Source organism: Serinus canaria, chromosome 2 (assembly GCF_022539315.1).
Source record: "Serinus canaria isolate serCan28SL12 chromosome 2, serCan2020, whole genome shotgun sequence".
Classification (NCBI taxonomy): Eukaryota; Metazoa; Chordata; class Aves; order Passeriformes; family Fringillidae; genus Serinus; species Serinus canaria.
The window spans coordinates 43,687,560-43,696,227 of NC_066315.1; the positions used below are offsets into that span (position 1 = coordinate 43,687,560).

The 8,668-nt window shown below is 40.1% G+C and overlaps 1 protein-coding gene across 1 annotated transcript in view; it reads right to left on the reverse strand.

Annotated features, from left to right (window-relative positions):
- Positions 1-8,615, reverse strand: part of ACAD11 (acyl-CoA dehydrogenase family member 11) — a 29,365-nt gene extending 20,750 nt beyond the window's left edge. The window contains exons 1-9 of the mRNA XM_009086177.4: positions 8,292-8,615; positions 6,546-6,645; positions 6,181-6,306; positions 4,650-4,811; positions 4,062-4,226; positions 2,192-2,339; positions 1,477-1,598; positions 943-1,049; positions 678-801 (exon numbers count right to left, since the gene is read on the reverse strand). Coding sequence (XP_009084425.2) covers positions 678-801; positions 943-1,049; positions 1,477-1,598; positions 2,192-2,339; positions 4,062-4,226; positions 4,650-4,811; positions 6,181-6,306; positions 6,546-6,645; positions 8,292-8,428 — 1,191 coding nt within the window. The 5' untranslated portion in view covers positions 8,429-8,615. The remainder of the gene's footprint in view (positions 1-677; positions 802-942; positions 1,050-1,476; positions 1,599-2,191; positions 2,340-4,061; positions 4,227-4,649; positions 4,812-6,180; positions 6,307-6,545; positions 6,646-8,291) is intronic.
- Between the last annotated feature and the right edge of the window lie 53 nt (positions 8,616-8,668).

Consider the following 8,668-nt stretch of genomic DNA (forward strand, 5'->3'; position numbering starts at 1 on the left):
AACCAGCAAATTCTGCATCAAAAGCCATTGGTACTTCCATAAGGCTAAAAGCTGAACCAACTTTCTAAGTGGAAATTCCTAACCTTGCTAGGATATGAAGTAAATTACTTCATCTAATTTTCCCTCCACTAACTATGGACTTTGTGTATATTTCATTATCTGATTTCAAACCTTCATTGATATTAGATATATTCAGGAATGAGGCTATTCTGACACATTATGCAGTCCCATTTTTTGTCACAGCCTAAAAAGCAAGAAACAGAAAATGCAGCTTCATATGGTTAAAATCTGCAGTTTCTATTTTTAAAAAGGTGTCTTTCAGTTCAGTAAGAGTTCTAGGTTGTTGTTAGTCTAACAAGTATTTCAGCAACTTCCTTTAAAAAGTAACTCTTTCTAAAAAGAGAAGGTTTTACACTTCAAAAGTTAAAAAAATAACTCTTTCATTAACAATGCATACAAAATTTTAATGTTGTATTTTAATCCTGAAAAGAAATAATGCTGTCTATAATGATTTCTGATAATATTTTGCAATGCCACAATCATTACTGCATGAAAATCAGGCTATTTTGGAAAAAAAACCAAACTAGGAAGACATGAATTCTATACATATTTTTACAGTTTTATAACATCTAGTCAGAATATGTTCCTTTATAAACAAGTTGATGAAAAGCTTTTACCTTCTCAGCTGGATAAATGTGCTGCTTCATGAACTGCTTAACCTTTAGCAAAATTTCTTGGCCTTTCCTGCTTTGATGGAAGAGCTCTCCAGAAATGCTGTGCTGTGTGCTGCTGAAGGATGACCTAGGGAAGAACATTCAATGCAGTAACAAGACCAGATTTTCCCTCATAATAACATAAGCTGCCTTAGACAGGCATTTAACTAAATGAAGCTGTTGGAAAAGCTTTGCCTTGCCTTTGACCAGTGATCTATACCACTCTTACCTTTTTGAGAGCTCTAATCCTCTTTCTGCCAAAGGCTCCACAAGCTTTGCAAATTCATGACTGTTCTCTGCAGAAGCATTTCCAATAAGATACCTGGCATATACACCCTAAAACCAAAAAAAATAGGTGTATATGGTATAATTATGCACTTAGAACTGTCTCTTTAACACACTGGTGATTTCTTAAAATATAAAAGTAACACTTAAATGCAAAAACTTATGCACTTAAAATGAAAAAACTTACTGGGATATGCTAATATTGGTTTTGGTACATATCTGATATAATGGAGATGCTTGCTGCACAAGAGTTAAAACCGTATCTCAGCTAAACCAAACGAAAGGCAAATCACAAAAAGGAGTAGGGGAAAAGTAAAAAATAAAGAAGACAAATGTCTGCACATGATATGGAAAATGAGCCCAGCCTGTCCCTCAAGCCAACTGACAACAGCATAGAGGTACAATTTTTACCCATGACTAAATGAACTACCCACAAACACACAGGGTATGTGGCATTTCAGCAAATGTGAGGGATTACCTGGGCTATCCCTGCCATTTTAAAATAGGACAAAGCAAGAAAAAAGTTCAAGTTGGGTAAAGCAGTGGAAATACGCCGGCAGCGGCAGTAAATGGAAACCAGTTCTTCAAAGGAAGGAGTTTCTACAAAAAAAAAAAAACCAAAAACACAAAACAAACAACAGTTTTTTTTAGAATACTCAACATTTTCTATGATTTTTTCTCACTTTATTCTTCAAACATTTGAGCAGTTTTTAAACTTTGTGAGATATTCCTTTTACATAGTAAACATGATGGTTAATCATTTCTCATGACATAACTGTGATATGGAGAGACTAAAGGAAGTAGGAATTGCCAGAATTTCAGATAACCATAACATTTCCTGCTGCCCTTTGTCTCCACTCCAGTCAGGCAAATAATTTGACCTGGGGGAGAAAAGGCTTTTTTTAAAAAAATAAATTATATCTTTATATTTATTTTTTTCTTCCATTATCTCTTAGAAAGGTTCAAACTAAGGTTTTACAGAAGTTGCATGTTGTAGCTTACACAAAGCTTGATAGAACAAAAGTATCTAAAGCCTTACTATCAGCATGTTTGCTACAACCAAAAAAAAAATTATGGAAAAGTTCTTTACAAATGCAAAACTATATGCTTGTGAATTTACCATTTAATTCCTACAACATTTCAAATACAAATCAAGTGTAAGATTTGTTTCAAGAAAAAGATTAGTTTCATACCCATGGTGTCTTTGAAACCCAAGATAGAGCCTTGACCTAAGTTCTTTGTAGATGTAGGCCAAAAGTAGAATTGAGTGGCATATGCTAAATCTGCTAAAGGATGACCAGTAGTTGAAAGTTCCCAGTCCAGCACTGCCAAAACACGAGCCTTAAATAAAAATAAAAACCTCAAGTGAGTGCTAGAAGACATGTTTTCTCCATCCACAAATGCACAACCCACTCAATATCCAAGTGTTTTATTTGGGTACTGTACGTTTTCAATTAAAAACACACACTGTAGCTGTCAACACTAAGAGTTCCTTTTGGCATTATCTAAAGATCTGCAGAAAATTAACATTCATATAGGGACAGAAAGCCAGGCACTTTTCCAAAGAAAATCTCATTTAAATCTACATTTTTGAGTAGTGTTCTTTCTGTTAGAAACTTCCAAACTCTTGTAGTATAAAAGATGATTAAATTACAATATCCTGAAGAACAGCATTACTGAGAGTTGTGTATTTCTTCCCCAGTCCTGTTCCACACTCCTTTAGCACAGAAATTCACAGAGACCATGTACCAGAAAACCTAATTTATCACAACACTGTCCATAGATTAACATTTCTGTGAGGAACTGAATTTCTTACTCAGGAAGTCAATCACTGCTCAGAGTGAGTCTCTGCTGCAAGCATCCTTGCAATGGTGTCATCAGCAAGGTGGTCTGAGACTCCCCACAGTGTCATTCTGCTAAATTCCTATAATTCAGCTGTCCTGCAAACCTGAATGACCCCTCCAGCCTACTCATGATCCATGGCTACTTGAAATATGTGGAAAAGTCTTTCCTACATGGTCAGTCCTGCATATTCAGGAACAGTTTCTACAGATGACTTAAAATTACCTATGTACAACTTGGTAAATTTCTTCAGTTCCTTCAGGAACAGCTGGAAGAGTCCCCAGGATAGTCAAACTCCCTGCTCAGGGAATCAATCAGCACATTTAAGCCTATAAATCATGTCTGTCAACTAATCTACACACAAAATCTCTAGGAATCTCTGGGATCTGTTTCTTTGTCATGAAGCATGAATTGCAGCCATGGTCACAAGTTCCAGGCATGTCCTGTGGTCACAATTTAGCAGGGAGCATGGAAAAAAGTAATGAAAATGCAACTGTGTTGATATAGGTAGTGCACATTTATTTCCATAAATTAGAAACAAACAAAAAAAAAAAAAAAAAAACCAAAACAAAAAATCTCTTTTTCTGAATGGGGAACTTTCAGGGTCTCTGTGATCTACATGTGCTCCATAACTAAACAGCTTTAGCAGATTTTCCTTTGCTTCCACTATTGTTATGTATCCTCCATTCAGCTCCTGCTCCAAAAGCCCTTGTTGTTAACTGAAGCCATAAAACAGACATCAGCAGGCTTTGGATCAGATGCTTATGTAGCTCAATGAAGTGAGCCTTCAGCTGCACTGAATCCAAAAGGATCTATGCATATAAAATGCTTTGCTCCTGAACTTTGAAGCAGGGACTAAAACGAATGAATAAATAGAGTATCTCTCAAGGACAGGTTGGATGGGGCTCTGAGCAACCTGGTCTAGTAAAAGGTGTCCCTGCCCATGGCCAAGGGGTTGGAAATAGAGGATCTTTAAGGTCTCTTCCACTCCAAGCCATTCCACAATTCTGTGATTCCATTGATTCTATCTAGCTCCTGCAATGAAAGCCAGGACTGTATTAGGTACCTAAACACCTTACACAAAGTTTACAGAAATTCAGTTTTCTACTGTTTCTTTCACATGCTCTAAAATAATCCATATGTAAGTGTCCTATTACGTGATAGAAGTACAAACAAATGGATGGCCAAAAGCTACTAAATGTACAAACACATTTCAAATACCTCTGTTGGGTGGAAGATGATGTTATCTATTCTGAAGTCCCCATGAATCAGGGTTTCTTCATTATCATCAGGTGGCAAGTTGTTTGCTAACCACTCAGCCAGCCGGTTCATGGCAGGAATATCTGTATGAGCAGCTGCATCATACTGTTTTTTCCAAGTTGATACCTTAAAAATACAAACACTCCAACAGATTTTTCAATTGATTCACAAGTTTTTCAAGAATACAAAATTTTAAAGCACATGCTTCTGGGCTTTGGCTATCACCACATTGCTTGAAAATTCAGTAAAACCCAGTACTTCTGCATTTGCAAATGTAAACTGAGATATCAACAGATGAAATGAAGACTATATCTACTTCCATCCTATTTACATAGCCCAAATCTAGCATTATTCCAAAAGTAAATCTGTCATCTTTCCCTACAGCATTACAGAATCAATCTGAATGTAGTAGTGGCTTCAGATTGTGCACAATTCATTGAACTATGTGAAGTTATAATGGCTAAAATACAATCATTAATAATTAACAATTTAGCTTGCAAAACAAATAAGCATTCGAAGACAAAACAAGTGAAACATTAAGAGCTATACCTGTCTTTTGCAGTATCCTGGTCCTCTGCCATATCCTTGGAGACCCAATGACTGCAAATCAAAGGAGTGCAACAGGGCCAGAGTTTCTATCATTGCAAGATACAGAGCAGAACGCTCTGCTGGGCCCACCTCAGGCAGGGAGAGGTCTCGGAAAATGCGGCCCTAGAAATACCATAAATCAGGTATTTGGTGGGACATACACATCAGATGCAAAGCAGTAAAGCTATACATTTCACAACCAAAACCAAATGCAGTGAACCAACACTCCCTATGCAATCAAAAAGTTCTTCCTCATTTATTTCATTCCTCACCCTGGGCCAATGAAGGGATTCATGGTAACCCAGGTCATTAGTATATAGTGTATCTGTAGATGAAATTCTGAATTAGAGCACTCAATCCAGGTATCCTCAAGCTTGAAAGTACCAGGAAAAACAATGCTACTGTATTGTCTTTAAAAGCTAAGCTGCAGAAAAAAAAACAATGAAGACCCCAGGGGAAAGGAGAGGTAGGTGGGTAATAGGTGGGTCATGGATAAAAAGACTCAAACAATCCAAAGAAATTCACTTGTTTTTTCAACTGCTTAAGAGCAGTTGAATACATTTAGAAGATGGGTTTGTTGTTCTATGTTCACAATTGCTAAAAACAGAACAGTACTGACCACCATAGAATGGACAGACCATACATTTACATACTTGGAAATGTAAGAAGGTTTCTTTTTAAGGTATCACTTTGTTCTAATCAAAACCAATAAAATCCTTACATCTTTGATGTAAGAAATCTGTTTTCAAATTTTTCACAACCCTTACATTCTATTACCCCTGATTTACAGTTTTTGTAGGAAGGTTAACCTAATCTTCAGAAACTGGCCCACAAACTTACATTTCTAATTTCCCAGTGAACCTGATGACAGGAGAGGATGCAATGAAAATGAAAAGACCTGAATTCAACTCCTCTTCCCAGAGGATAAAAAAAAAAAAGAAAAAGACAGAATACAGCAGACTTATGCTCGAAACCACCAAAATCTAACAAAAAGTGTATCAATTCAGCTACAGCACCCACAGAGTGGTGAACAACAGAAATATGCTGCATTCTTTCTGAAACTAGTGTTTGAACTGGAATCTTACTTTGTTTTCAAGAATTGGTGATTGCATGTCAGCTCCTATCTTCAATACTAAAAAGCCTCCAGGATGTCTGAAGATTCATTTTACAGACTGATTTTTTTCCCTCTGACTTGTGTATGCTTTTCACAGGAGCAATATTGCCTCATTTCAAGATATCCTTCCAAGAGCTCAAACAAGAACAAGAGGTTAAATACTGAGCTAAAAAATTCAACAAAGTGTGAAATAAGCCCTGGAGAAGCTGAAATCTGTGAGAATCACTGCTAGCTAACGTTTCTTCAAAACATCAGAAGATTATTTACTCTCATATCACAAAACTCTGCTGAGCAAGGCTCTAACAGAAAGGTTTTAGGCAATTTAAAAGCAGCTTGTAGTAGGGAGAAGGAAAGAATCTCTCACACAGGAGGACCAACCTGCACATGCTGCATTACATAAAATTCTGTTCCAATGATAGAAACGTCACTGCAATACAAGAGGGGCTCAGGCACTGGAAACCCAGCTGAAAATAAGGCTTTCTGCACACGGTATTCTCTATCGACCTGAGGAAGACAGAGAAATTTAGGTTCAATTAAAACCTCCCAAACATAAATGAGCACAGTGAATCCTCTTGAACGTTTAATTATATGTAGAGCACAATATATTTCCCACAAAATGTGGGAAATAATCCAGCAACTCACTGCATTTCTGGACACATTCATCAGTGTGCTGGACCATCAAGTATAGACTCTGGTTACCAGCAAAACAAAGTGTTTGGAGCTCAGTGAAGAATGTTACTTACCTTGTGTGCTCCAGGTAAAAGGGGACCATGGGGCTTCTTCCTGAGCACAAAAGCCTGCCCACCCTTCTGAAGGTAAAAGGTTGGGTTTGACTGGCCTGAGCTGCCAAGAGAAAGATTATAATTAGTCAAAAATTCAAGTACTTACAAATTTGTAATCTTCTAACAGAAATTATACCTGCAAAATGCATTGTGACTTGATCTGAACAAAATGGAGGAAAGCATCTTCTCCAGAGATGTTTTGTGTTGTGGTTTTTTTCCAAATCTGGACTGGAACAGGCTGCCCAGAGAAGTTGTGGATGCCCCATCTCTGAAAGTATTCAAGCTCAGGCTGGATGGGGCTCTGAACAACCTGGTCTAGATTAAGGTGTCCCTGCCCAAGGCAAGGGGATTGGAACTAAATGATCTTTAAGGTCTCTTCCTGCCCAAACCACTAAGAATAGTAGACATTTCAGTACTGTTAAAGAGAAAGACAACCCAGTTAAGCCCTTCGTAAAACCTTGTCTATCACATTCTAATCAAACTCATTGATCATTATTTTCCTCAAGGGTCTGTGTTAATCTGTATGCTTTTCTCTCCTTATTCTTGTTCATTTTCAAGATGTATTCTGACCTAGACCAATAAACAATTGGACAACTATTGGAAAATAAAAATCAAATTAACTTTTGCCATTATTCCTCCCATTATGTTTCCATTCTCCCCAAAGCAGTTAGGACACAGTTTGCAATAATTTAAAAAGCTTGACTGACAAATACTCTGCCTGGAACAAAACAAATTTAGGCCAGAAGAAGCTTTGAAATGTAATTACAAGACCAAGAAGTAAAAGCATAAAACAAAAACAGAACAAAATTTTAGCAGACCCTACTATTAGCTACTCTCCTAAGGCCCCTCCCAAAGTCTTCTCAGCTGAAATACGTAGGAAGATTAGGGCAGATTGAATGAATTAATGTTTTATATTTATACCAGAAGACAAAGAAAAATTGTTCACTGTTTCTTAGTGATAACTAAGTTAGCCAAGGTCATGCCTTACGAAGGAATTAACCCTTATTTTTAGAAAAACTTTACTTCTAATAGTTAGTTTCTGACATGAGGCCGTGCAGCCACACCACTGATTTGCTGAATGCAAATTAACTCAGTGCTCTATGGAACAGAGGCTCTGGAGCCCGGCTGTAGCACTTCCCTGGCACACTGCAAAATGCTCCCCGGGCAGCAACTGGAATCTCGGCACATCCTTACACTGCTCTCGTGCATTTGCTTACCTGGTGACAGCCTAAGGCTTTTACCATTGATTTCTTAAGCCATGTGTGTGCTTATGAACATTACTATTTGCTGTGCAATTAAAGATGGAGCAGGTCAATTACGATTTATGCGTAGGCAAAAAAAAAAAAAAAAAACAATCGCGGGTGTACTCTGAGGACAGCGGAAAGTCCACCCATCACACAGCCCGCCCACAGATTGAGTGGGACAAATGTCACTTTGGCCGCCACTGCGAACTTTGCCTTCTCCAGCAGCTCAAGGGGTGAGCCGGGACGTGCCTTTAATTGGACTAAGTCAGAATGCATCTTAAAAATCCATCGATGGCTGCTGCCCGCCATCCCGACGGCGAAGGGCATTACCTCTGACCGCCTTCCCCGGCAGGCGGCAGCGAGCGGCTCCTCTGCTCGCCCCTCCCGGGCGCTCCGGGGCAGGGGAGCGGCGGCGGCCCCGCCACCAGTGTCAGTGCCCTGTCACCAGTGTCACCTGGATTACCTGTACTGCCTGACAGCCAGCGCGCCCGCGGGCTGCCGAGGGAAGCCGGGCAAGCGGCTGCTCAGGTACCGCTCCAGGCTGCCCTGGTCGAAGCGGTGCTGCCGCCGCACCTCGCTAGTGCCCGGCTCCGCCGCCATCCTCGGAGGCCGCGCCGGAGCCCGCCCGGCCGGGTCACCCGGAGGCGCCTCAGTCCGCCAAGGAAAGCGCTTCGCAGCCCCCTGGCTGTCGGGCCCGGCGGCTTCTCCCGGAACACGACGTTTCCCGGGAGGCAGGTACCGCCCCGGCGGACACCGCCCCTCAGCCCCCTCCACTGCCGGCCGTGAGGAGGCGGCCCCGCGAAGGGTCGGCCCCGGGAAAGGGGCAGCCCCGCCCCGGCG